The sequence below is a fragment of the Talpa occidentalis genome, unplaced genomic scaffold, assembly GCF_014898055.3.
Source record: "Talpa occidentalis isolate TD23 unplaced genomic scaffold, MPIMG_talOcc4v2.1 talOcc4.14, whole genome shotgun sequence".
Taxonomy (NCBI): domain Eukaryota; kingdom Metazoa; phylum Chordata; class Mammalia; order Eulipotyphla; family Talpidae; genus Talpa; species Talpa occidentalis.
The window spans coordinates 40,645,132-40,671,186 of NW_023601433.1; the positions used below are offsets into that span (position 1 = coordinate 40,645,132).

Consider the following 26,055-nt stretch of genomic DNA (forward strand, 5'->3'; position numbering starts at 1 on the left):
GTAGAGTTACCGAGGCCAGCAGTTCATGAGAAACACCCTAGTACTGCACCGGGGAAAAGAAGGTGAGAGAGCCGGGCCAGAACGAGCCCTTGGCACCGCGGCCCGGGCAGTACCACCTGGGCCCGGGAAGTACCAGATCGCTGGGAACCGCTGGAAACACTGCTTCCTCGGTTTGGGCCCGAACCGAGGCCCCCCAGAGCTCTCCCAGTCCAGGCTCTGCACAGCCCCGGGGACTCGCAGTGGACGCTCGGCCATTCGCGGTGGACACTGACTGCGGTGCAGGCTGAGCCCAATCCGCGGGGCGGGCTTAAGAGCCAGTCGAGGAAATGCAGAGCAGTACAGGGTCGATCACGAACGTTTGCAAAGGCGGAACCCGAGGCCGGCGAGAAGAGGAGCCCTTTCCGCGCGCCTTCCCTGAGCTTGGCTCAGGTCCCCCCAAGGTGTCCCCTCGAGGGGTCGGGTTAGTGCCAGGGGGCTGCAGAGAGATTTTGCCCCTGGCGGCGCCCTCCTCGGCCCCTGGGTGCGCCGCGGCGGGCCCCGCAGGCGGGCTGGAGCTGCCGAGCGGGCCGCGCAGTGACCCTCGGGCCGGGCGGCGGCGCAGGACCGCGCAGGGCGCCCCGCCCGCAGCGCCCGCGGACACCGGGGCGGGCGGAGGCGCCAAACCCGGCGAGCCCTGGGCGCAGCTCTGCGCATGTGCAGGAGGCGCCGGAGTTGCTCTTAGTAACTTTTAAGTGGTCGGGACGCCGCCCCGCCCGCCCAGGTGGAGCCCGAGAAGCCGCCCGCCAGGTGGAGCCGCGCCAGTCACGCCGGGCGCCGCCGCAGGTACCGGGAAGGGGCGTCGGGCCGGCGGTGGGTGGGAGGGTCGCTCGTCGCCTTTCCCGGGACGTGCAGGACCAGGGTTCTGCGCCCGGTGCCGCGTCAAGCGAGCTGTTCCGGGGCGGGCCTCCGGCCTCCGCAGCCCCCACTCCGAAGCAGGGGTGGACGGGGTGGGTGGGAGGAGTGGATGCATCCAGCCTAACGCTTCTCCCGGCTTCTGACAGGCGCCTGTCAGCTGGAGTCCGAATTCCCTGCCTAACCTGGAGCTTAGCTGCCGGGCTCTTCCTTCTTGGACTGTCTGCCAGGTAGGCCAGGAAAAGGGCCACGCAAGAGTCTCCTGTGGCTGGGAAGTTGGAAACCGCCTCGGGGTTGTGCCTCCACTCCCTCCAGCCCTGGTGGCCTCCTGAGGAGGGAAGCTTGGGGGAGGGCGAGAAGAGCTCTGCTAAGACACCAGAAAAACAAAAAAAAGAAACTAAACAGAAACAAAAATAAGCAACGAACAGGCAAGCAAACGAACAAACAAAAGCGAATGGTGTCAGTACCTGTTAGGACTGGCTACCTGAGACCCTGGGGCAGCCTGTCTTTCAGCCTCAGGTGGTGTCCTCAGGGGCTGCAATATACCAAATGAGCTCCCAGCTTCCTACTGATCTGAAGTTGTGTGGCTAGTACCAGCCCCTGCAGGGTTGAGGCTCTGAAGTTAAGCCTATGAATTGTCCTCACCCATCCAGCGACCAGGTCAGACATGGGTTAGAGTTGGTGATTTACTTCTTTGGCAAGTTTGAGACCAGCTGGTGGATTTGGCCCTCTGTCTCAGTGGCCACAGCCAGACTTGGGGGTGCATAAGGGATGAACTTTGAGTTGGGGGCCTGAGATCACCTGCTGCTGCTCTGGCTCCTGGCTTCAGCCACAATCTTGGCTTTTCTATCCTCAGGGTATTGAATGGGAATGAGACGATGCTTAGACAGCTGTCTGGAAGGTATAGGTCAGTGCCGTGCATTCCATATGCATATCTACAAATGTGGGATGGTGGGATATTGCCAATGGGCAGGGCTCATTGAGGAAGGGCAACAGTGCCTACTTGCTGGTCTGGCCCCTGCCCAGCACTGTTGGTCCCTTCTCACCTTCCTCCCTTAAGCGTGGCTGGGCTGCCTTGTGATGGCTATGTCCTTGCTGCTCTCTGGAGCACACCTATTCTGGGAGGTGCAGAGGGGCTGGCCTCAGAGGGACCATGGGGTCTGCAGAACCCGAACTTGCTATGGGTAACAGGCAGGGACACACTACAGTTGCATCAAAGGGTCAGACTAAGGGGCCCCAAAGCTTTTCCCTTCCCTGGGTAGCTCACCTGGAGGGGACAGACAGTATACAGGCCTCTTCACTGAGAAGTTCTGAGACTCCATCCCAGGCTGGTGGGTTCACTGAGTTCTTATCAAACTTTGTAAAATCAGGACAGCCTGTTTGTTCCACAGAAAGTGACTTAGTGACTGGGCTGAAGGGGGAAGAGAAGCCATGGGTTTTTTCCTGTGGGGCCTCTGCTCTTCTCAGCTGGCATCGAGCAGGGCTGGTGAGGGCTGTCTCTCCCTCCCTACCCTGCCCTAGCACCAAAGCACACTCCCTTCTCCGGGGACAATGCTCCTTTTGTGAACATTTCAGGCAGATGCTTTTTCTCTCTACTTTTCAAGTCTTTCTGTTTGTTCTGCGGGCATTTCTTTTTCCTGATTCTAACCCTTGCGGGACCTTAGGAAGCCTCCCTAATAGCTGCCACCTGTTTGGGGAGGATCACTGCCCCAGCAGGTCCCTGGGCCACTGGAGAAGAGGGGAAAGGCTGTAGCCTCAGGTGATGCTAGGTGAGGAGAGAGGAGACCCAGACTTCAAGGAGTGGGGGTGGGGAGGCAGCTCTGGGAGGTGGGGGAGAGAGCCAGGGCAGGGGGAACCCACTGGGAACCACCAAAGACTCCAGCTGAGCTTTTGAGTTCTAGACATTTCAGCAGATTTGGGTGCAGGAGGAGGTGGTGTCGAAGGGTTCCAGGCCAGAACCCCTCAACTGGAGAAGAGCAGTCCCCACTTGACTAGCTGTCTGTGTTTCTTCAGGCAAGTCTTGAAAGCTGGTCAGGAAAGCCCTGCAGGAAATGAGCGGCAGACCCAAGGGAGCTTGGGAGGTGGCCAGGGCCGCCTTTGACTTTGCCGGAGCCAGCTCCCATTGAGGACGTCTCCACGAGGCTTATCCACGGGCCTTCCTTCCCCTGGCATCTGGTAAGTGTGGGGACCGGAAGCTGGGACAGGCCTTAGCCTTGCATCAGCTTTCCGTTGGGGTGGTGCCACTGGGTGGAGTTTAAAGGAGGGAAGCCAAGACCATCTGTCTCCCAGAGGTAGCCTTCCTGACTCTGCCCAGCGCCGCCGACTCATGACTCTGAAGTCACATGCTCCAGCCCCTGCCAGGTCTCGCAGAGGGGAGAAAAAGTAACTCAGCCCTCTTGGGAACCCTCCCATGTCCTCGGGCCTGCCACCCGACTACCCTTCCTGCACTTTCTGACCTGTGTATGTATGTGCCCCCTGCCCAGCAGTTCCAGGGGTCAGAATTGGGAATCTCTCCCCACCTACCCACCAGTATTACCAGCTAGTCAAAAAACCTGTTTGGGTTCTCTATACCTTTTCTTCTTAGCCCCAAAATTTTTGTACTTATGACAAGTTGGAAGTTCAGTCCTAGCAGAGATCCCTTTGGGAATCTAGCTGAAAGAGACTTGGGGAAGTGGGAGCTCAAGAAAGGGAGTACCAAGTGTTTCCTGAGGCCCTTCAGCCACAGACAAAGTGAAAATCAGGCTTGAACTTGGACACTAACTCTGGCCCTCCCAGTGTTAGGAGACAAACCCTGGATATTTCCATTAGCCCCACCAGAGGGTCCAGGAGCCTCAGAAAGGAAAGGTCAACCACTAGCCTGAGGGACGTTTGCTTTGGAAGTGCTGGGCCGTCTGGCCAGACCAAAGGTGTGCAGGAGTGAGGGCCAAGAAGGAAGGAGATAGGGGAGCTCTCCAGGAACAGAGTGGGTGACCTGGGGGTCCCTGAGGAGGCCCTGAGGCTCCCTTCCCACTGAGACTACCCCTCTCCCTGTTCACTCTGTCTTCACAGTTCTTGCTCCCTTCCTCTCAGGCTGCTCCCTCCCCTCCCTTTGGGTGACAGCTGGCTGGAGAGGGAGCGAGGCATGGCAGAGATAAGTGGCATCTGGGAGTCAGGAGGCTGATCTGACACCTGTTGTTAGCTGAACAGCTAGTTAATCTTGGAGCAGGTTATTAAGCCTCCGAGTCTCAGTTTCCCATGTGTGGACTGGGCTGTTTCTGAGGTCCCATGAGCGGCGGGAGCCAGGTCTCCGTCCACTTGGCTCTAGTGGGTCAGCCGTGTCGTGCTGTTGAATGTCCTTTCATCCTCGATTATTCACACACTTTCTTCTCTCTGCCTTTGTCTTCCTTCCTCCCTCACCCCTGCCTCTGCTCAGGCCTCCCAGTGGCCCCCACAGGATGGCTTTCCAGCCATAGCCCTGAGGCTGGAAGGGCCTCCGCACCTCTCAAGCAGGCAGCTGCTGAGCTTCTGTCCTTCCCCTTCTCCCGTTCACCCCCTCTGTGGGGAAGCTGCCAGCTGTGTCCTGGGTGAGCCACCCACCCCATCCATCTGACCCTTGGGACTCTTCCACAATGGAGCTATTCTCTATAGACTCTGCCAGGCTCACGGGGCTCTGGTGTCCTGCTCTCTCATTCCTTCCTGCTGGCTCCCTGCACTCATCAGCTCCTGGAGGAGATCCCTACCATTAGCTCTGCTAGTGCTGGTTGGGGTGTCAGCAGCAAAGTTTGAGCCCTGACCATTTGCCTGGTCCTGTTCTCCAGGGCAGGCACAATGAGCAACTCCCCCTTCCTGGAGCTGTGGCAGCCCAAGACTGTGTCCATCCGTGAAGGGCTGGGCATCGGGGACCAGCCCACCGACACCTACTGCTACAACTCGGCCAAAAACAGCACCGTGCTCCAGGGGGTCACCTTCGGTGGCATCCCCACCGTCCTACTCATAGACGTCAGCTGCTTCCTGGTGAGACCCCTCTTGAAACATGTCCCCCTGCCCCTCAGGTATTGTTTAGCTCCCCTACCCAGGACCTGCTGGGAAACTCAAGTGAGGAGCCAGCCACACCTGGGTTTCAGGCCCAGCAATGCTGCCTACTGACTCTGTGACCTTGGGCGTGTTTGTTTGGGCTTCAGTTTCTCTCTGTCAGATGGAGGATTGTACCTGAGTTTGGGAGCATGTGGAGGCCACACACACACCACCGTTCCTTTGATTACTACCATCGATAGAGTCACCGATAGAGTTATCAGCCTGTCTTTGAGGCCCTTGGGAAGGGTCAGTCCACAGGGATGCAAGATGTGACCAGAGCATGTGGATTAGAGTGAGGGCAGTTGCACTTCCCAGCTTATAAAATATCACTTCCCTCACCGGGGCCTGGCGTTTAAGAATCCTATGCGGAGAAAAGGAGAAGCCGGAGAAGGTACACCTTATCAGAGCTGACCCTCACAGGTGGCTTTTCCTTAATGTCTGCCTCCTTGTTCCCAGAGCCTTCCCTCCCCTAGTTTCAAATCTGCCCTTTTTCTTCCCCACGACGACTCAGTGTTCGCTATTGAAAATTTACTGGGGCAAAGGGGCAGCTTCTCTTCACAAATGCCCGCGGGATGGGGGTCCCTCTGGTGCTCTAGCAAGTAGCAGAGACCTTTGGAGTCCATGGGGTCAGAGGGGCTGGAGGGAAGAGAACCCCTTGGACTGCTTTGTGCCAGAGCTAGGGTTTGGTGAGGGTCTGGGGGCGAGGGAATTAGGTAGCATGAGGGCCTCTTGTCCCCAAGGGAGAGAGGCAGTCATCAAATGTGTTTGCTGGACAAAAAAATGTTCATAGGAAGAGGGGCAAGCGTTCTTCCTCCTTCTCTTTCCGGATGTCAAGGTTACTCTCCCTGAACTAACATTGGTTAATCTTGAGATCTAAATTGTTGCATTGTATCTTTGCTATATCGTTGGACCTTTATGGGCTGATATGGGAACTATGCGCATGCTGTTCATGTTGATTTATAAAAAAGGGCTCTTTCGTTGCCAAATTCTCCATGTCTTGCAGCTAAAATCCATTTGTAGCCTGAGAACACTGTTGCATAGACCAACCTCAGTGGAGAGGGGGTAGGTGGGAATGTGGTGATGGACTTGCAGGTCGGTTGCATTAATGGGGGAGGGTGGCCTTGGCTCTGTAATCCAGTGTTTTGAGGGAGGGGAGAGTTTGGGCCAGAGTGAGAGGCCTGGGGAGGAAGGGTGTTGTGGGCAACCCCAATGGGCTGTTGTGGGTATGTCTAGAACATGTTGATTGAGGAAAGTGGCTTTCCAGGAGCTTATGATGGGGGCGGGGGGGGGGCCTTGGAGGGAAGGGTGGATTTTTTTTAGTGGGAAGTTGTTAGTGGAGGAGGGGGCACATAAAAGCCAGAATAACCTGGAAAACATGGACTCTTGGGAAATAGTCACACCACAGGAGCAAAGAAGGGCTCAAGGGGGTGGGGGCAGAGAGGGCAGGCGCTTGCTGAGCAACCTTTGTGGTTATCCTGTATGACTCACAAAACCTATCACTAACTTCCCCCTCCACCTCAAGAGAATTCTTCAGGAACCCAGCCGCACTGGCATCAAGGTTCTTTGGATTTCCTTTTGGAAAACAAGACCTGCATTTAAATTGTCAGTTTCTGATGAGGGCAGGCAGAGATAGCTCTTTTCTTCCCCACTCTTGGAGGGAGGGAGCATGTCCATGGAAGGAAGATGTGTGGGAACTTGTCAGAGAAACTTATAAGGTGGCCGGGTAGGGAGGGAGGAGGCAGTATCACATTTATAGCTTTAGAGCTCTTAGGGGTTTAGAGAGACTTTTTGTCCAGTCCCCCACCCCTGTGTTGCAGTTGGGCACTCAGACTTGCTGAGGTCCTCAGCTTTGGGAGGCCTGACCAGCCAGGCACCAGGTCCTCGATGGGCTCAGCCACTCCCAAGTTCTATGCCCAAAGTCCTCAGACCACTCTGGCTAATCTGACCACTCTGGCTCAGCTTAGGGGAGGGGGAGAGGGCTTTGCCACCGAGGTTCTATAATTATGTAAGGTGGAGAAGGGAGCTGGTCCCCTGACAGCTGTGGAAACTTCCTGCTCAAGGGGCTGCTGAAGGCAGCTCAGGGCTGAGGAAACTGCTGTTGATTCTGCCTTAAGAGCAATGATAGCGCATGTGCATGGCCAGCTCTGTGTCTGTGTTGGTGACCTTTGTGATATGGGCACAGGTGACCAGTGATTGGAGTTGGTGGAGGGGTCCTCAGAGCATCCAGTCAATGAGTGTGTGGCCTTAGGAGCACAGTACCCTGTCTGGGCCTGGATGATATTCAAGGTCTTCTGGCCCCTGGAATCTAGACAGGTGGGTTTTGCCCCTAAGACAGCTGTATCTTCTCGTTAGAAGCCATCCAATGTGCTTTTACCTGATTTCTTTCCTACTTTTAGTTTTTAATATTGGTGTTTTCCATCATAAGAAGAAGATTCTGGGATTATGGCTGCATTGCCCTGGTGTCAGAAGCAGGCAGGTAAAAAAAAAGATATTTCACCTTGAATGAGTGTGTATGTGTGTTGGGGGTGGGGGTGGGGGGTGGGAGGGGCTGGGGACTTGTGAAGCCCAGCAAGCAGCATGCACACGTGACACTGATATCAGATTGTGTTCACTGAGTGTACATGCTGGGCCTGTACCGGAAACCATGTTCTCTGTGCCCTGCACCACAGACCCATGTGGTCAGCCTCCTTACCTTCCCTATGCCAGTGAGAAAATCCAGGCCCAAACACCTGGGGCCAAATCTCTTGGGGCTTCTGGCTGGGCTGTGACCATGAGCCTGTTGGCTTCAGGCTGTGGAGGAAATCTAGTTGTTTTAGACACTTAGAGCTTCCATTATCTGTGGAGGAAGATGCCAACTTCTTTCACACCTTGAATGTTTGATTTTTTTTGAAATTGATCAGTTTAGGGCTGTGCACAAAGCAAGGTGGATTAAGAGGACAGTGGGCCCATAAATGAGTCATCTTTCTTCTGGGTCAGTGTGGCTGATGGCTCTGACTCAGTCTGCTTCCAACAAGTCTGCTACAAAGCACAGAGTCACTTGGCCAGACCTCATGTCCTCCCAGTTCCACCCTGGGCTCTTAGGGTGCTCTGTTTACTTACCTGAAGTGGAAGAATGTGTTCTAGATCTGCACAACTGGAATTTCCAGCTCCAGTGCACACCCCAGGATCTTGCATCAGGTGGAGCAAGAGGAAGTGAGTTGGGAAAACACATGCCCTGACCCAGGCTGCCCCACCCCAGCCTCCTGGTTGTTCACCCTCCATTCTTTTTTTTTTTAAAGATTTATTTTTTTTATTTTTATGCATACAAGAGCTGGGGTACAGGCCAGAGGTGTGGGGGGCGGGGGTATGTGTGTGAGAGGATTCACCAGAGACTGAGTGGGGAGCAGAATAGGCAGATTGACTGAAATACACCGCTGAGGGGAGCAGCGGCGGGCGAGTCAGGAGAGGTCTGCTGCGCCATGTGGGTTGCTCCCTGTGGTTAGCTTCATAGGTTGCATCTTAACCCCTTGCACCACCTTGGAGGCCCTCACCCTCCATTCTTGCTCCAAGGCAGCACTTGGTGAAATGTGGCCAGTGTGGGAGGGGGGAGAATCATAGCAACTGGGAGGAGAAGGTGTATCTGTGACTGCACCTGCCTTCCCCTTGGGCTCTACTCTGTGAGCCCCTGGGTGGGTGATGGAGCCTGTTGCTTTAGCTGCACCGAAGCTTGAAATTGTGTGTGGGGAAGCTTTTGAGACATCTAATGCATTTTCAGCACAGTCATCCCTAGGAGGGGTCACATGCTGCAGTAGAAAAGAACATTGTGGGGGGGGGCCTCCCTGGTGGCACAGGGGTTAAAGTCTCAACACTATCAAGCTATCACCAGCCACTGCAGCATGAGTTCAATCCCTTGCCACAGAGCTGACCCACATGGCGCAGCAGACCTCTCCTGCCTCACCCGCTGCTCCCCTCAGCAGTGTATTTCAGTGGATCTACCTGTTCTGCTCCCCACTCTGTCTCTGGTGAATCCTCTCACCCTCCCCGTACCTCTGGCCTACACCTCAGTTCTTGTATGCATAAATAAATAAATCTTTTTTTTCTTTTTGCGGATCTACTGAAATACACTATTGAGAGGAGCAGCGGGTGAGTCAGGAGATGTCGGTGTGGCTTGTGGGCCAGCTCCCTGGCCGGGGATTAAACTCGTGCTGCAGTGGCTGCAGATTGCTCCATAGTGCTGAGACTTAACCCCTTGCACCACCAGGGAGTCCCAAATAAAATAAATCTTAAAAAAAAAGAAAAGAACACTTGAAGACCCTCCGCTTCCTTGGCTATATGATCTCGCTCAGGTCCCCAGACTTGTGGCTTGTTTCCTATGTCCTTGCTTTCCCACAGCGTTACTTTGCAGGTGAAATGAGACACGGTTCTGTGAAGGCTTTGAAAGTTGAGTTTTACTAAGTGTCAGGTCATTGGAAGTGGGAGGGTGGAGCAGGAGTAGGGAAATCAGGAGTGAAAATTGACCTCTGATTCATGTGCACGGAGCATTTTTTTTTATGGGCTGCTTACATCAGAAGAAGGAATCTGATTAAAATACTACATTATAAAATATCATAGTTCGTCAACACTAAAACACACATTTTGACATTTTCTTGTCTCTGAAACTGATATATTACTTATTATCAATGGTGGTCCTAGCTCAATTGGCAGCTATTTTTCCTTCTTAGTGGTTCCTAGAATAAGTATTTTCCTTATAACCAGTGATGTCTTTGAGTTAATAAAATATAGTACCTATTCCAAGTTCTTTTTGCTATATTGGGAAATATGCTGTAAACAGGTAACATTTTGGAGTTGCTTTAGGTAGACCAATCTCTGTGCTGACTGAGCAAGAGTGTGGGGGGTTGAGGTCATTTTACCTCATGTTACTCATCCATGTAACATAGCGTTTTATATCTTACCAAACCTCAGAATGGTCGCTGACTTTGTCTATATTTTTCATAGGTGAGTTGTATTTTGTCCCTGCCGTTGAGGGCTGATAGCTTTGGTCCTGAGCTCTAAGAGGAAGCAACACTTGAGATCAGTTTTTAGATGTTTTGAAAGAGTCATCTTTTTTTTCCTTTTGTCCAGTGAGTCCAGATTCCAGAGATTGTCATCTTCCTCCTTAGGGCAACCCGACTTTGAAAATGAACTGGTAGGTATCAAAGGAACAGCGTGGGTCTTGGCTAGTGTGAGAGGAGGGGTGTGAAGGGGGGACCAGCAGTAAGGGGTGCTGTTGTGCCCTTGTTCAGCCATTAACTTAGTACCCTGAATCTTAAGAGCTGGTGAGAGCTCTTCTCTGTACCAGTAAAGACAACTGAACTTGGAATTACACAGTAAAAATGTCAGTTGAGTGCCTGGGGATCCTGAGATTTGATTAACTCTCAGACAGAGAGCTGTTCAGTCCCCTGTGGTCCCAGCCCTGGTCTCTGTTACTGCGCTTAAGGCTTTGTGTGATCATTAAGGATTGACTTGCCTGCTGGCTTATGAGCCACATGTCGGCAGGAACATTGTCCTACCCAGCCCTGTTTCCTGCCACCTCACACCCAGTAGATGTTTAGTAATTGATGAACAGATATCTGTCTTTCCCAGCAAGTGATGGTCCAGCTTTAGGGAGTATTAAATTTTAGAGAGTTGATGGACAATCAGACTTATAAACGTCATTTTTTTTTCTCTCTAAGTTCCACTCCAGGGAACTATCTAACTGATTAGGTTTGTTTCCTGTCTTTTGTCCCCAGTCTCATTCAGTCATTTGGAAGCAACCAAATAGAAGCCCAGATCCATTTCTCCAGAGCTGCCCTGAGCTCTTGATTCAAGTTTCATGTTTTGATCCTGGAACATGCGTAATTCCACAAATGGTCAAAACTGGAGAGGTTTTCGCAATAATTCCAGGCACAGTTGTGAAGGACAAGGAGTATGCAGGCTCTGACACATTTGGGTCAAGGGAGTAAATTACTGAGTTTGGGACAAAGTGCTGTTTTTATACTACAGGACGTTAGATGGTTATTTAATGCCGAAAAGAATGATTATACTTGCCCCCTAAGACAGATGTTGGAAGCTAATTGGAAGCTAATCCCTGATCTCTCTGTTTCAGGGATGCTGCCCCTGGCTGACGGCCATCTTCCGCCTGCAGTGAGTATAGCACTGGCCGCTGGGGGCACTTTGGGTGGGTTTATTTGGTGTTTGGCCCATCAGGAGAAAAGAGACAAGTTGCCTGATCCTGAGGTAGGGTCTCCTAGATACTGTTCAGTTTAGGTCCAAAGTAGTATGTGGGGTGAGAATAAAGATGGCTCACACAGCCCCTGTACAAGTTATTTTTTTGTTTTAGACAAGAATTTCATCTACTTACCGTTTAACACTGATCTGTTTGAACGGAAGCTGTGGGGCAGTTTGGGGAAATATTGCCTAACAAATTATGTGATTAGTTATGATCATAGGGAGTGTGCCCCATTTCAGACATGTTGAAATATGAAAAGAACAGCTTAGAGTTGATGAAATATGGTAGTTATTGGACGTTGGTTAATACGTCTTTCTAGGTCTCAGTTTCCCTGACTATGAAAGGGGACAGAGATCTCATCTGCTCTGCCTAGTCACATGAATAATACATGTCAGAGTGTGATGTAGAACATGGGATGGACTTTAGTGGACTGGCTCCCAGGGGTGCTTTAGAAGAACCCAGTCATCTCTGGACTGGAGCAGGAGGAAGCAGGAAGAGGTATTTCGAGGGTATAAGAGGCAGATCGGTCAACTCACCCTTCCCTGTCTCCCACAAAATCATGTCACTAGGATCCATTTCCTCCTAATGGTGAAATTAATAAAATTGAGCTTTTTGCATAGTGCAAAAAGCACTTTGCATAGTGCACATACAGAAAAGACTCAATGAGAAGAAGTCTTGTTCCCATGGCTCTCCTTCTGATGGGGCTCACAGCCTGTTTTCCTTTGACCAGCCATTCTCCATGGCCCTGGCTGCTTGGGGCTCAGGCCAATCCCCTGGGCTCTGGATCCCACTTTCAGCCTGTGTAAGGTGGAGCAAAACCAGAAACATCGACTCATCATTTTCATGGTAGCCAGCAAAGGCTGGTAACAGATTTGCACTGTGCTCACTCGCTCACCGCACTGGCCATGTTCAAGGTCCAGTGACCCCTGAGCTCCTCTTGGTGTGGGCGCGCCTTCTGTCGGTGGGGCTGTCGTGTGTGTCCAGCTGTGTTTCCTGTGTCTCCTGCTTTGCCATTTTAGTGCTATATCAGATATATTTTTCCATTTGAACTCCCAGTGTTTTTGCTCTTCTAGCCCCCTAAAGGATTACCCTTTGGCTTTTTAAAGCTGCAATTAAATTTTAACAGCTGCTCACGGCCAACGCTGCAGCTGACACTTAAAGAGACCTCTTAGTTTCCATTTAAATTGACTTTCCCAGCAAGATAAGGAAGTCAGAAATGTGTCTTAAAAAAACCTTTTGCTGAAAATTGCTCATTTGTTGGTCTTAATCTTCATGAATAATTTTTAGTAAACATGTTTTGTGGCAAATTATGTGCATTTTGGTAGCTCCATTATAAATGAGAAACTGTGTAGTTAATCACAAGACTTTGTCCTCCAGTTAAACAATAAAAAGGAGTAAGGTTAGCAAGCGTATTTCTGAGCATCTACCATGCCTGGTGACGGATCCCCGTTGCCTGTGTGAATCCTGCAAAATTGCTGAGGTGGCTGGCATGAAGTGGCCTTGCTGCTCTGGGCTCCAGCCTCAGGTGCTTCTGGAGCGGGCTATGCAGGATCCCGCTGTGGTATGACTGTTGTCTGCAAAGCCCATGTTCTGCTCCTTCCAGACCTGCCTTTTTATTTACTTCCCCATACAGTGCTTTCCTGGCCTTCTGGAGGCCGGCTTCTCAAGGCACCTCACTGTCAGGAGAGCAGGAAAGAGGGAGACCCCCTTTTTCCCCATAGCATGGAAGCCTGGCTGGGAGAACCCTGGATTTTCTGGGTTCCCTCAATGACTTGGAGCTTCCAGATATGGCACTGAGGATGGGGAAAGTCACTCTGGACCAGGGCTAGGAGGCGGGGAGGCAGGGTGCACAGGGCCTCCCAGGGAGGCTGAGGGGAGGTGAGAGATAGTTCAGGAGTCGTGAGCATGGATGCTCCCATCTTCATCAGAAGGAAAGTCCCAGTAGCCTTCTTGTCCGTGGCTTTGCTTGTTCACAGAAGCTGGGTAGAGCTGTGGGATCACTGTGTTTATGTGCATCATCCCAACACAGATGTGGGTGCACATGTTTCTAGAAAAAGTACAAATGCATAGTAGGTTCCTTCCTGGCAGTGTGGTGTAGGGACTAAGAGGGCAGACTTGGAAGGTCCCCTCAAGGATCTGCTATTCCAGGCTTTGTGAGTGCAAACATGCAATTTGTTTGTACCTCTGTTTCTTCACATTTAAGAGGGGGATAAATTAGAACCCACCTTATGGGATTGTCGTGACTAGCTGAGATTAGGTGCGAGGCCCCAGAGCACAGCCTCTCGCGCAGCTCACTGAGATCCCATGTGTGTGTCTTGGCCAGCGACGACCAGATCCTGGAGTGGTGCGGGGAGGACGCCATGCACTACCTGTCCTTCCAGAGACACATCATCTTCTTGCTGGTGGTGGTCAGCTGCTTGTCCCTGTGTGTCATCCTGCCTGTCAACCTCTCAGGAGACCTGCTGGGTAATGACTCCTTGTCCTCATCAGAACAGTAGTGCTGGCGAAGGGACTCATTGTGGAGGGCCCCAGGGTGCATGTTCATGTTCAGCTGTGAGGGCTCAGGGTGACTTTCTGAACTTTTCCACTTGCTTAAGTATCTGGAGAAGAATCCACCCCCCAACCTGGGCCAAGAGTGGGGCCCAGGTTTATGTTTCTGTCTAAATAGGAGGGAAACAAATGACACAGAAACAGTAATTCCAAAGGGCACCTGCATGCCTATGTTGATAGCAGCACTATGTACAATAGCTAAGCTATGGAAACAACCCAAATGCCCAAAAACAGATGACTGGATCAAGAAGATGTGGTACATATACACCATGGAATATTACTCAGCATTCAAAAAAGATAAATACATGCAGTTTGCAGCACATGGATGGAGCTAGAAGGGATCATGCTCAGCGAAATAAGCCAAAAGAAAAAGAAAAATACCGGATGGTCTCACTCATAGCAGGAATCTAGAAAACCTAAATAAGAGACCAGGAAAAAGACTAATCAATGCAAAGTAATAATCAAAATCAACAAGCAACTATAAACCAGAGACACACTACGGGGGGAGGGGGGTGGAGATTAGGGAGGGGTGGGGAGAGGAAGGACTAGAGTCAAAATAAAGGGGGGAATGCAATTGTATGGGGGTATAACCAAAATGAAAATGCATACATTGTACAAAGATGAAAAATGATGTAAGAATTATATAAAATAAAATATTTATAAAAAAGAAATCATTAAAAAAATAAATAAGAGGGAAAAAAACCTTCAAGGTTTATAGATTATAGGGCTTTCAGAGAGCGTTTTATACTTTCCTGCCATCACCCAGATTAGGGAGATCCATAATAATGGATCCAGAAGATATTTGTGATGGTCAAGGTAAAAATCAGACTGTGAAATTGTATTTCCAATCATAGGAGTCCAGCCTCTGAAAGTCCAGCATGAATCCACTTCTTTTTTTTTTTTTTTAATTTTTTTTTTTAAAGATTTATTTATTTATTTATACAAGCACTGGGTACAGTCAGAAGCGCGGGAGGGTGAGAGAATTCACCAGAGCCAGAGCGGGGAGCAGAGCAGGCAGAAGGACCGAAGGACACTGCTGAGGGGAGCAGCGGGCGGCAGGAGAGGTCTGTGCGCCATGTGGGACCCTCCTCTGGTGGCCGGGGAGCAGCTGGGGATTGAACCGATGCTGCAGAGGCTGTGGGCAGCTTCGCAACCCAGCACTCAACCGCTGCGACACCGGGGAGGCCCTGAATCCACTTCTATGCCAGTGAATCCCAACCTTGTTTTTGAGAACAGTTAAGGCGTTTCTAGATTTCTCACAGAGTGCCACAAGCACATCAAAACAAGATGAATTCAAATTTTAACTGTACCCACATGAGAGGTTGAGAAGCTTAGAGAAAGCAGTGACTTTGATGGGTATAGCTGTGAAATGCCTGGGTGGCGGCACTGACCTCTCGCCTGTCTGGCCATCTCCTGCTCTTCCTTAGAGCGCCAAAAACCCAGGCTGGTTATTTTCCCTCCTTCTTCCCCAGCGTGACCCTAAAATTAAGTAATCTGTGTTTCTCTTTAGATAAAGACCCTTACAGTTTTGGGAGGACAACAATAGCAAACCTACAGACTGAGTGAGTATGGGGCAGGAGGCCATGAGGGCCTTGGTGGGTGAGACCAAGGAGAGGTGGATTCTGGAGCCCTGGGTAGTCAGAGGGAGGCTGCAGTGGACAGGCCAGTGTCTGAGCGCCCCATTGCACCTAGTGTTCCTAGGCTGTGGGCACAGACACGCCCCAGGTAGCAACTGTTTTGCAGGGGTTTTAGGAAATACAGATGGCCCTGTGGCTGTGGGGCTTACTTGTCAGGACAGGGGACCTCTCTAAAGATTCACTGTGGGCTGAGGGCACTGGCTGGACCGCTTCTGTTGGAGGCATCTGTTGTGATGAAGCCACTGGCCCTCAGCTCAGTGCCATAAGGGTCACCAAGCCCCAGCCATGGCACCCGCCCCTGCTGGGGACCACTGCTCTGATGGCAGGTGGTGTGTCCCCCACCCTGCCCCAGCAACAACCTCCTCTGGCTGCACACCGTCTTCGCCATCATTTACCTGTTCCTCACCGTGGGCTTCATGCGGCACCACACCAAGTCCATCAGGTACAAAGAGGAGAACCTGGTGAGTGAGGCTGGGGTGGGATGTGTGTTGGGGAGGGTTTCAGGTGGGAGCCAGAGAGGCACCCCGGGTTTTGTCCACAGGCCACAAAGGCAGGGAGCTTTAAGGAGGGGTCTCTGCGGAATCTGGCTTATCTCTTTCTGCTCGAAGTTAGCATGCACTGTTTTCTTTTTCTGATAAATTGTTGCAGCACTTAGATATTTCCTGCCTATTCTGCCAACTAACCCTGAGGTTTGTGGGGTTTATATTTGTAGTTACTTATTCTAAGTAGCTTCCATGAAGTCAGATTGAGAGAAGACCGCTCTCTTTGAAACCCACAGCTTGGTAAAAGCAGGGGGAGTTTTCTATTACCCTAAGTTCTTACTTAACATTCTTAGAAACTAACTTAAAGCAAAAATAATGTATAATGAAGCCAGGTTCTCATAGACCAGGATTATTTTTGTCATCATTATTATGAAAAAAGGTTGACTAGAAGGACGTCATTTGGGGACCTGCTGTTCTTGGCCCCATGCCTGGGTCCTCCTCTGATCAGCTGTGTGACACCATTTGAGTCATGTACCCTCTGGGTTCTTTCTCAGTCTCCTGTCATGTAGATGAGACTTGTAGAATTGCTTTGGAATGTGTTTTTGAACAGTCTGGAAGAGATGCTGTGTAAATAGCCTGCTCTGGGGCTCTCCCAGGCACAAGGAACACAGATCCTTCTGAGGTCCCTTTGCTTTCTTTCTAGAAGCTGAAAAGCATGGAAAATCTAGGTCCCTGGCAGACTGGCTTGCCCTGGTGACATCTCCCATGTCTTTCTCCGGCAGGTAAAGAGGACCCTGTTTATCACAGGACTCCCCAGAGATGCCAAGAAGGAGACTGTGGAGAACCACTTCCGGTAAGTAGGGCTGTGAGAGGGGAAGGGGAATAAAACCCCCACCCAGATAGGACTAGCACAGTTCTGTGAGTCATGTGCCTTAGTGAACCCCCTTCTTCCACTGGGCACCCAGGTGACATCTGAGAAGGACCTGGCCCTGCCCGATAAGTATCAAATCGCTGCCATGTGCTAGTGCTATGGAAGGGCTGAGAACTGGGGTGACCTTGACAAGCAGCCATGGGTGCTCCTGGCAACTGTCAGAGTCCTGGCCAGGGTGTGGGTGCAAATTAAAATACTGAGAACACATGTGAAAAGAAAGTGATTCACCCGGGGTTCCCAGGCATCAGCTTAGCAGAATATGAGTACATGAGACAGAGCTAGCCCTAGAATTGGAGGGGCCTGGGGCCCTCTGAGCATTCACTGGTTTGTCATCCACCCAGCAAGTGTCTCTTGAGAAAGCACTGTGTCCAGAGGCTGTCCTCACACAGCTCTCCCCGAGCTGTCTTCTAGCCCCTCCCTCCAGCAGCCCCCACTGACCACCTGCAACAAGGGTTCATGAGGTGGAGGCTGGATGAAGGGTGCGCCTGTGCACACTGGCATGGGTGCAGGAAAGGGGGCACCAGCAAAGGGGGTCAGCTGCCCAGGAAGCCTCCTAGGCCCCGGGATTGGAGGGCTTGAACCTGGGCTGGGAGCAGAGGTTTCTTCTGTATGCAGGCCTCACCCGTTCAGCAGCCACGGATTTGTAGTGTGGACTAGGGACTGGCTAATGTCTAGCTGCAGTATTTATGAGGAACACTTGTTAAGTAAATTATTAGTATAAACAGAACCGTGAAATGAATGCTTAAAATTTATTGACTAACCTCTTCAGCAACTCAAGTTTTTTTTTTTTTTTTTTTTTTTGCATAGAAACATTGTATGGTGGAATAATTCTTTTCTCTATTTCTTGAATGAGGGCCCCAAAGTGCTTCCTCGACACCATTTGGAAATAATAATTCCACTTAATGTATGATTTCAGGGAGGGAAAAGTACCTTCATGTCCATACAAATGATGAATCATACTTTCTCCTCTTTGGAGAGGAAACATGGAGCAGACGCTGTTGCAGTGACACCTGCACCCAGTGATGTGTGACTGCCCTGTAGCCGTGGTGCTTGCGCTGGGTTTCTCTTCTTCAGAGCCTTCTTGGACCTGAAATTGGCTTCTCAATTAATTGAATGACTGACACGTGTCTGGGTTGTCTCACTAAAATACAAACTCAGCCAGGCTCTATCCCCAGTACCTAGAACAGTGCCTGGTGCATTGTGGGTGGGGATTTCCATGGCCCAGGGATTCTGGGAGCTGTAGGTTCATTGTGTGTATACAGCGAGCGAGCATCACATAGTGGCTGTGGCGTGGGCCCTGGAGTTGGGCTGCCTGGATTCACATCCTGGCTCACACATTCACTGGCTGTGTGACCTTGGGCAGTCTTTAATGTCTCGGATCCTTATTCTCACCTGTAAAATGAGGATAAAACCTTACAGGTTATCCTTAGAGAATTAAATGAGTTAATACTCTGATAGTACCTGGCCAGCAGTAAATACAGATAGAACGCACTTATAAGTATGTTGCTGTTATTGTTACCTGTGTGTAGACATTTTCTGGACTGAGGGTCCTTTTGCTTTCATTAGATTTAAAAAGCCCATACCCTTCAAAATAAGTCACAAACTGAATAGGATTTCAGTGATGATCTGAGGTAGATCTGACCCAGAACATGGGGGGCGATGTTGAGGGGACAGCAGATAGTGTTACTTTCCCCATGAGAAGTGCCAGCTGATTTAAAGCCAAATTGGTATAGACTTGTCAGTTTCTGGCAGTTTCTTTCATGCTATTAAAAAAGACCTCTTTGGGGACCTCCCTGGTGGCGCAGGGGGTTAAGACACAACCTGTGAAGCCACTGCAGCATGAGTTCAATTCCCTGGCCAGCCAGGGAGTGACCCACATGGTGCAGCAGACCTCTCCTGATTCACCTGCTGCTCTCCTCAGCAGTATGTTTCAGTCTGTCTGGCTGTTCTCTTTCCCCACTCTGTCTCTGGTAAATCCTCTTACCGCCCCCCTCCCCACTACCCTCTGCATCTCTGGCCTGTACCCCAGTTCTTGTATGCATAAATAAATAAATCTAAAAAAAAGAAATATGTATTTTAAAAAAGACCTCTTTGTATTAAATTTCAAAATTCTCCCCTTTGGTAAAAGAAAAGAGGTCTCTGCGGACACGGGTGAGTGCTCTGCCACCTTTGGGGTCTCTCTCCTAGGGGGTTCTCTTTTTCCAATGCCTGTCTTTTGCCTCCGGCCCATTCTGGGCACAGGGACGCCTATCCCACGTGTGAGGTGGTGGAGGTTCAGTTATGTTACAATGTGGCCAAGCTGATTTACCTGTGCACGGAGAGGTAAGGGAAGCTGCAGGTGCGCCTTCCATGGGGTTTGACACCTACCCCTCTAAGGTGCCACCTTCTGTTCCTGTTGGCCTTGGCTGCCCCACCTGGCAAGGGTGGGGGGAGGGGGCTCTGCCCTCTTCCTGTTCAGAGAACTGGACTTCTGGGTCTGGGGGTGACAGACAGTCAGATAGGGGTGTAGGGTCCATACCACAGGACTGTGAGTCTGAAGTTTGTCCCCCTGACTCCCCCCCACTGCAGAAACAAGACTGAGAAGAGCCTGACCTATTACACCAATCTGCAGACGAAGACAGGCCAGCGGACCTTCATCAACCCCAAGCCCTGCGGCCACTTCTGCTGCTGTGAAGTGCAGGGGTGTGAGTGGGTGAGAGCCCACATCCTCCATGAGAGAACAGGCACTGGGGTCCCCCTGATGCCTGCACAGGGTCACATCATGATGAGGGATGTGTCCTCTTGTAGGAGGACGCCATCTCTTACTACACGCGAATGAAGGACAGGCTGATGGAGAGGATGACAGAGGAGGAATGCAGGGTCCAGTACCAACCCCTGGGGATGGCCTTTGTCACCTTCCAGGAGAAGTCCATGGCCACCTTGTGAGTGTTGACCCTGCCAGGTCCTTTCTTGGATGGCTCCCTTATCCCCCGCTAGATAACTTGTGCCTCGTGGCTGGAGATGCACACTGCAGAGTCATCCTCTCTGGAATTTGTCTGTGGCACTTTCTTGCCCCTCTGGTTATGTGGGTGGTGGGGTGAGGGGCATGTGCAGCCATCCACACTCATTTTCTTGGTGGCCTAGCTGCTGTTTTGTGATATTCGAATATAGGTCACACGCTGAGCCCCTTCTGGGTCCATGTGGCCTGACCCACTGCCCTAGAGGCCCCATTGACTCTGTCCTACATTTTCTGCTTATGGACTTCCATCTCCCCACAAATGCACAGGGAACTCACTGGGTGGGGAGACTAGCCCTGGGAATGGGGTCTTCCTAGTGCACCTCGGCATGGGGCTCTAGTTCATAAAGTGCTTGTATGCTTGGTATCCGGGGTCACCTTGCCTTGAGCATGGCAGGAGAGAGATGCAGAAAGGAGGTGGCCAAGCAAGTGGCCCTTCCTCAGCCTTGGGTGCTGTGGGCTGTGGGAACAGTCTTCTGGATGTGCCCCACAGACCTTGACTGGGCGTAGAGGAGGCCAGAGGAGGGGTGTCCTGAGACAAGAGTGGGACACTTGGTGGGTTCTTTCTAGAGGGGGGAAGAGTGGGAACCATGGAGATGGAGAATGTTGAGGTGGGAATCCTGAGGAGGGAAATTCCAGAGTCAGAATGGGACTAGGCCCCAAGCAGACTGGTCTATTGAGGAAGAAGTGAGGGCACAGAATGGGCAGGCCATGCACTTGCAGCAGGATGTGACAGGTGCTCCGGCTTCCTGGGAAGGATGGAGGGGGTGCCCCTAAGGAGGAGCTGAGTGTTGGGACAGCGCAAGTGGCTGGGGAGCAAGAGTCAGATGGCGGCACAAAGCCTGACTGGGAGATGCCTCTCTTTCATAGCATCAATTAAAATAAATTAGTAAGAAAACCAAGGGCTTGTGCTACATGCCTCCCAGTCCTGCTCGGTTTCCATTGACATATATGTCCATGGTAGCCAAGTGGTCTGGGCGCTGATCCTTATGCATTCCCTGGTAGCATCCTGAAAGACTTCAATGCCTGCAAGTGTCAGGGGCTTTGGTGCAAAGGTGAGCCCCAGCCATCCTCCCACAGCAGAGAGCTCTGCACCTCCAAGTGGAATGTCGACTTTGCCACTTACCCTGAGGATATCTGCTGGTGAGCCCCCAGGGTAAAGGGGCGGGAAAGAGCCCCGGTGCTGGTGCCAGGTGGGGGCTGCCCCATCACCTGAGCACAGGTGTGAGCCAGCACTACTCTGCACCCCTATGGGCCTGGGGTGGGTGGTTCTCTGTGTCCTTTCTCCACTGCTACCTTCTGGCATCTGTGGTATCTAGTAGGAATATTAGTGAGCTACATACATATGTAGTTTTATACTTCTATGTAGTCACATTAAAGAGGTAAATGGTTGAAATCAATTTAAACTCTATCTCTTCCTACATATCCAAAATATTATTTCAAAATGATAATTTTTTTTAATTGAGATATTTAACTCTCCTTTTCATACTTGGGGGGCTTTGAAAGCCGGTGTGTATTTGAGACTTCTCGCTATCTTGATTTGCACCAACCACGTTTTAGTGCTCAGGAGCCACATGTGACTTACGGCTGCGGTACTGGACACTGTAGCCTTAGGTCAAGTGTCAGCCACCTCTTCAGCCTGGACACATGCTGGTGAGCTAAGCCATGCTCCAGAGCCCTCATCAAGCCTAAAGCATGGTGCTGGGGTTGGGGAGGCGGAGGCGGGGAAGGCAGCCCTGCAGAGATGTGGGCACCGCTGGCAGCCTGGCTAGCTCTTGCCCAGAGCAAACTTAGAGAGCTTGTTTCCACTGGGCAGCCGCTGACAGTTCTGCTCTTGGGTTCATAGACCTTTCTGTACTTGGCAATGGTTTGTATGTCTGTTCTTGGTGAGAATGGGAGGCCAAGGCAGTTCCATTTGGCCCTGTGTGTCTATGGCCCCTGTTCCCTCTACCTTGCACTCCAGCCAGCACCCCACTTGAAAGAATAGTCATCAAGCTTTGTAGACATGCCTGGGAAATGCCATGTCAGCACTTGTTTGATTAGCTTAGGTGCTCATGGCACCTCACTCAAGGTGGGGTGGCGTGTTATCAGTGAATAATCTGTTTTCCCTCAGAACTCACAGGGACCCAAAATTTGATCTTCCTATCACTGAAGGTCAGTGCACAGAACTTGCCTGTACTCCTGAGGTAGAAATGAGACCTCAGCTAGAGATGGCAGGCTTATCTCTTGGCCTTCAGATATGCCTGAACTGAGGCACCATTGGTGTTTAGGCAGCTGAACCTGGGAGATGAGCCTCTCCCCTCTGTGTCCTTCCCTCTGCAGGAAGAACCTCTCTGTCCAGGGCTTACGCTGGTGGTTCCAGTGGTTGGGCATCAATTTTACTCTCTTCGTGGTGCTCTTTTTCCTGACTACACCCTCCATCATCCTGTCCACCATGGACAAATTCAATGTCACCAAACCCATCCATGCGCTGAATGTGAGTCACCATTCTGCACGGCCTGTTTCAGGAGGGCTGCCAATGAGAGGGTATGGTGGGTGGGGAAGGAATGGGGATAAGGAATATGGGGAGCATTGAGCCAGGAGTCCATGTTGTTCTATTCATGTCTTTCCTAGTGTGCGGGCATATTTGTATTTATTACAATATCTTTGTAGTGATATCATGCAGGTTTCCCTCGCTATCTGAGAGTAGAAGAGAACACAAAAATTTTCATAAGCCAAAGAAGCAATTACCATTAATTTATATGGAATTTTTTTTTGGAATTTCCAGTTCCTAAAACATACCAAATAACATATGAAAGCTAAAATGACACACAGCAAAAGCAGACATGATGTGATAAATGTGAGTGAGGTAGTTCTGGGGGAGGCAGCTGGGTGGTGCTACTCTTGCTGTTTGCAGCATGTGCTACCTCTAGACCGGCTACTGCAAAATTGAATGTTATTTTTGCTTTGTGACATAAAAATGAAACCTTGGTTATTAAAAATGAAACTTCTTCAGATTTCTTTTAGTAAAATTACAAAATAGTATAGATCTTTCATAAAAGTGAAGTGGTATCATGCAAACTTTGAAAACTTTGAAAAGTGGGTGATACATACACATACATAAGTACATATGTTTTGTAGACATATATTGCTTTTGGAATCAGTCTAAATGTTCAGGAGCAGTCATTTGAGTTGAATGAGGTATATTCAGTCTGACCAAATGTTAAGCATCCTTTAAAAAATTACATTATCGGGCCTCCCCGGTGGCGCAGCGGTTGAGCGCTGGGTTGCGAAGCTGCGCGCGGCCTCTGCGGCGCCGGTTCGATCCCCGGCTGCTCCCCGGCCACCAGAGGAGGGTCCCACATGGCGCGCAGACCTCTCCTGCCGCCCGCTGCTCCCCTCAGCAGTGTGCTTCGGTCCTTCTGCCTGCTCTGCTCCCCGCTCTGGCTCTGGTGAATTCTCTCGCCCTCCCGCGCTTCTGACTGTACCCAGTGCATGTATAAACAAAACAAACAAACAAACCAGCAAACAAATAAATAAAGCATGCCTCTATAAAAAAAAAAAAAAAAAAAAAAAAAAAAAAAATTACATTATCTTTGTGGCAGATGGAGGGGTTTATAATAAAAGCAGGAAATAAAGCTGTTTATTTCCTGTTTCTAAGCAGTGGCTATAGGTCTGTGCCAGCGATGCATGTGTTGGATGAAAGATACAGGGAGTAGACAGGAAGAAATGAAAAGAGCTTTGTGGAATGGGGTGGCAGGATCAGGAATGAGTTACTTCTTTTATGTTTCTGATAATCTTTTTTTTAAAAAGATTTATTTATTTATGCATACAAGAGCTGGGGTACAGGCCAGAGATGTGGGGGGCGAGAGGACCCACCAGAGACATAGTGGGGAACAGAACAGGTAGACTGAATGAAATACACTGCTGAGGGGAGCAGCAACAGGAGAGGGCTGCTGCACCATGTGGGTTGCTCCCTGGCTGGCCGGGGATTGAACTCTTGCTGCAGAGGCTGCGGATTCCTTAACCCCTTGCGCCACCAGGGAAGCCCTTTCTGATAATCTTGTAATAAGGTCATTTGCTTTAGATAGGTAATGAATGACTTGAAATTTTTCAAGGAAAATAAAACAACTTCAAGGGATTTATAATAGCTAAGTGCTCCCTAAATTGGCATCTACCTACAAAGAAGTTGGTTTCCCATAATTGGCTTTGTGGAATTATCACCCTATAGCTCTTTTTTTCCTATTCCACCTTGGCTATCGGTCAGTCCTGGGGAAGCATGCTGGACCAGAGGTTCTCCCTTTGCCATTCCCAAGCAGGTGAATTCTGAGCCTTGATTTTTCATCCTCTAGCTGGGCAACTACGTGCCACATTACATGCCTGTGGGACTGCTGGAATAATGGTCAGATGATCTGATGTGCAGTGAAGGTCTCTTCTGACTTGATAAATAATAAAAATACACAAAACTGCATTGAGCAGTTCTGTTTGAATTTTAAGCATGTAAATATTCATTGCTTTGCCAATCTTTTGATACATGATCCAGGTCTGTTCTTTTAAGGATGGGTCTGCTGATTATAGAGCTTCCCTTTTTCTATTTTATATAAATCACACCCTTCATTGTCTGTGATTCCAGTTCTGGAATTTATTTATTTATGCATACAAGAACTGGGGTACAGGCCAGAGGTGTGGGGGGTGAGAGGATTCACCAGAGGCAGAGTGGGGAGCAGAACAGGCAGATCTACTGAAATACACTGCTGAGAGGAGCAGTGGGTGAGTCAGAAGAAGTCTGCTGCGCCATGTGGGTAGCTCCCTGGCCAGGGATCAAATTTGTGCTTAAGTGGCTGCGAATAGCTTCATAGTTCTGCAACTTAACCTCCTGTGCTATCAGGGAGGCCCCTGTTCTAGAATTTAAAGATACTTCCAAAGTCATTCTAGATATCATTTCCCTCTGCTTTTTCAGTCAGTTTACTCTTTCTAATTCAAGAATGTTTTAGTAATTAGCTTTTGTCAAATCTTTTGAAGTATCCAAATAGTTTTCAAAGAATGTTTCTTTTTATATGCCCATTTAATCAGAGAAAGGAATAATTTAATCAAATCATGTAATCACAGTAAGTACAACTGGTATAGCTGGGTTTGAGCAGAAGCACCACACAGTCCTAGTACCGCTAAGGCTGGGTGGGCAGGCCACCTGGGGAGGGGCCCTGGCCTCAGCATTCAATCTTCCCTTGGTATCAGTGATTGGTTTTCTGTAGGGAACTGAGAAGTTATTATCTGGTCAGTAAGACAAGTGGAGTACTGCTATATGTGAAATTGCTTTCTTTGCTCTAAAGAGCTGTACAGGTACAGTTTACTCTTAAACAACTCAAAGGTTAGAGATACTCCCCCTGTCTCACCTCCTACATGGTTGAAAATCTGTGTATACCTTTTGATCCCCCCACAGCTTAACTATAGTCACAGTCATACCTTGATATCCTTGGGAGATTGACTTTAGAACCTCCCCCACTCCCCACTGAATTCTTGGATGACTAAGCCCTACAGCCAGCCCCCTTATTCCTGGCTCTGCGTGCATGGCATCGGCCAACCAACATCCAAAGTTGAGTTGAGTCCATGATGCAGAACCCATGTATATGGAGACCAACTGTATTTAATGAAAAAAAAATTTGCATATAAGTGGACTCATACAGTTCAAACTGTTGTTCTAGTCAACTGTATAAGGTGCTATAATTGTCTATTAAGCCAACATTATGGAATACCTACCTTGTACCAGGTGCAACGTTAGTTCTGAGAGTCAAGGATACCTGAGCCCCCAACAGTCATGATCTCAGAGCCTGTGGCCCCCAGCCTCTTGCCTACTGTGTCTTTTGTTTCCTAGAACCCAATCATCAGCCAGTTCTTCCCCACTCTTCTCCTCTGGTCCTTCTCGGCCCTGCTCCCCACCATCGTCTATTACTCTACGTTGCTGGAGTCCCACTGGACCAAGTGAGTGCCGGGAGTTGTAGTTCCCTCTCCTGAAAGTGTGTCTGACACCCCCACCCCCCACCCCTGGTCAATGGGGACTGACTAGAGGCACCTGGAGCAGTTGGGGGACTGTGGTGCTCACCTCTGACTTCCCGCAGGTCAGGGGAAAACCGGATCATGATGACCAAGGTCTACATATTCTTGATCTTCATGGTGCTCATTCTGCCCTCCCTTGGCCTCACCAGGTAATCACCACCTCCTGCTCTAAATTCAGAATCAAGGTCATATCTGGAGAACACTGTCCACAGAAGAATGGAAATGGTTTGGGAGTAGATGCACATCCTTAACAGCCT

General features: G+C 50.2%; 1 protein-coding gene across 5 annotated transcripts in view; it reads left to right on the forward strand.

Moving 5' to 3' along the window:
* The first annotated feature begins 782 nt into the window (after positions 1-782).
* The window catches only part of TMEM63A (transmembrane protein 63A), a 37,854-nt gene continuing 12,581 nt past the window's right edge, over positions 783-26,055 (forward strand). For 3 of the 5 annotated variants that reach the window (XR_005125083.2, XM_037510353.2, XM_037510356.1), the window contains exons 1-18: positions 783-822; positions 1,041-1,121; positions 2,905-3,066; positions 4,689-4,884; positions 7,341-7,420; positions 10,045-10,108; positions 11,048-11,085; positions 13,494-13,636; positions 15,231-15,282; positions 15,710-15,818; positions 16,622-16,692; positions 19,012-19,092; positions 19,339-19,462; positions 19,558-19,691; positions 20,771-20,908; positions 22,088-22,241; positions 25,617-25,723; positions 25,861-25,947. Coding sequence is in view for 4 of the 5 variants with exons in the window: in XM_037510353.2 (XP_037366250.1) it covers positions 4,699-4,884; positions 7,341-7,420; positions 10,045-10,108; positions 11,048-11,085; positions 13,494-13,636; positions 15,231-15,282; positions 15,710-15,818; positions 16,622-16,692; positions 19,012-19,092; positions 19,339-19,462; positions 19,558-19,691; positions 20,771-20,908; positions 22,088-22,241; positions 25,617-25,723; positions 25,861-25,947 (1,568 nt within the window). In the remaining variant the exon portion in view is untranslated. Of the gene's footprint in view, positions 823-1,008; positions 1,122-1,747; positions 1,799-2,904; positions 3,067-4,688; positions 4,885-7,340; positions 7,421-10,044; positions 10,109-11,047; positions 11,086-13,493; positions 13,637-15,230; positions 15,283-15,709; positions 15,819-16,621; positions 16,693-19,011; positions 19,093-19,338; positions 19,463-19,557; positions 19,692-20,770; positions 20,909-22,087; positions 22,242-25,616; positions 25,724-25,860; positions 25,948-26,055 lie in introns of those variants that run through there. The other 2 variants (XM_037510355.2, XM_037510354.2) reach the window with 2 other exon arrangements.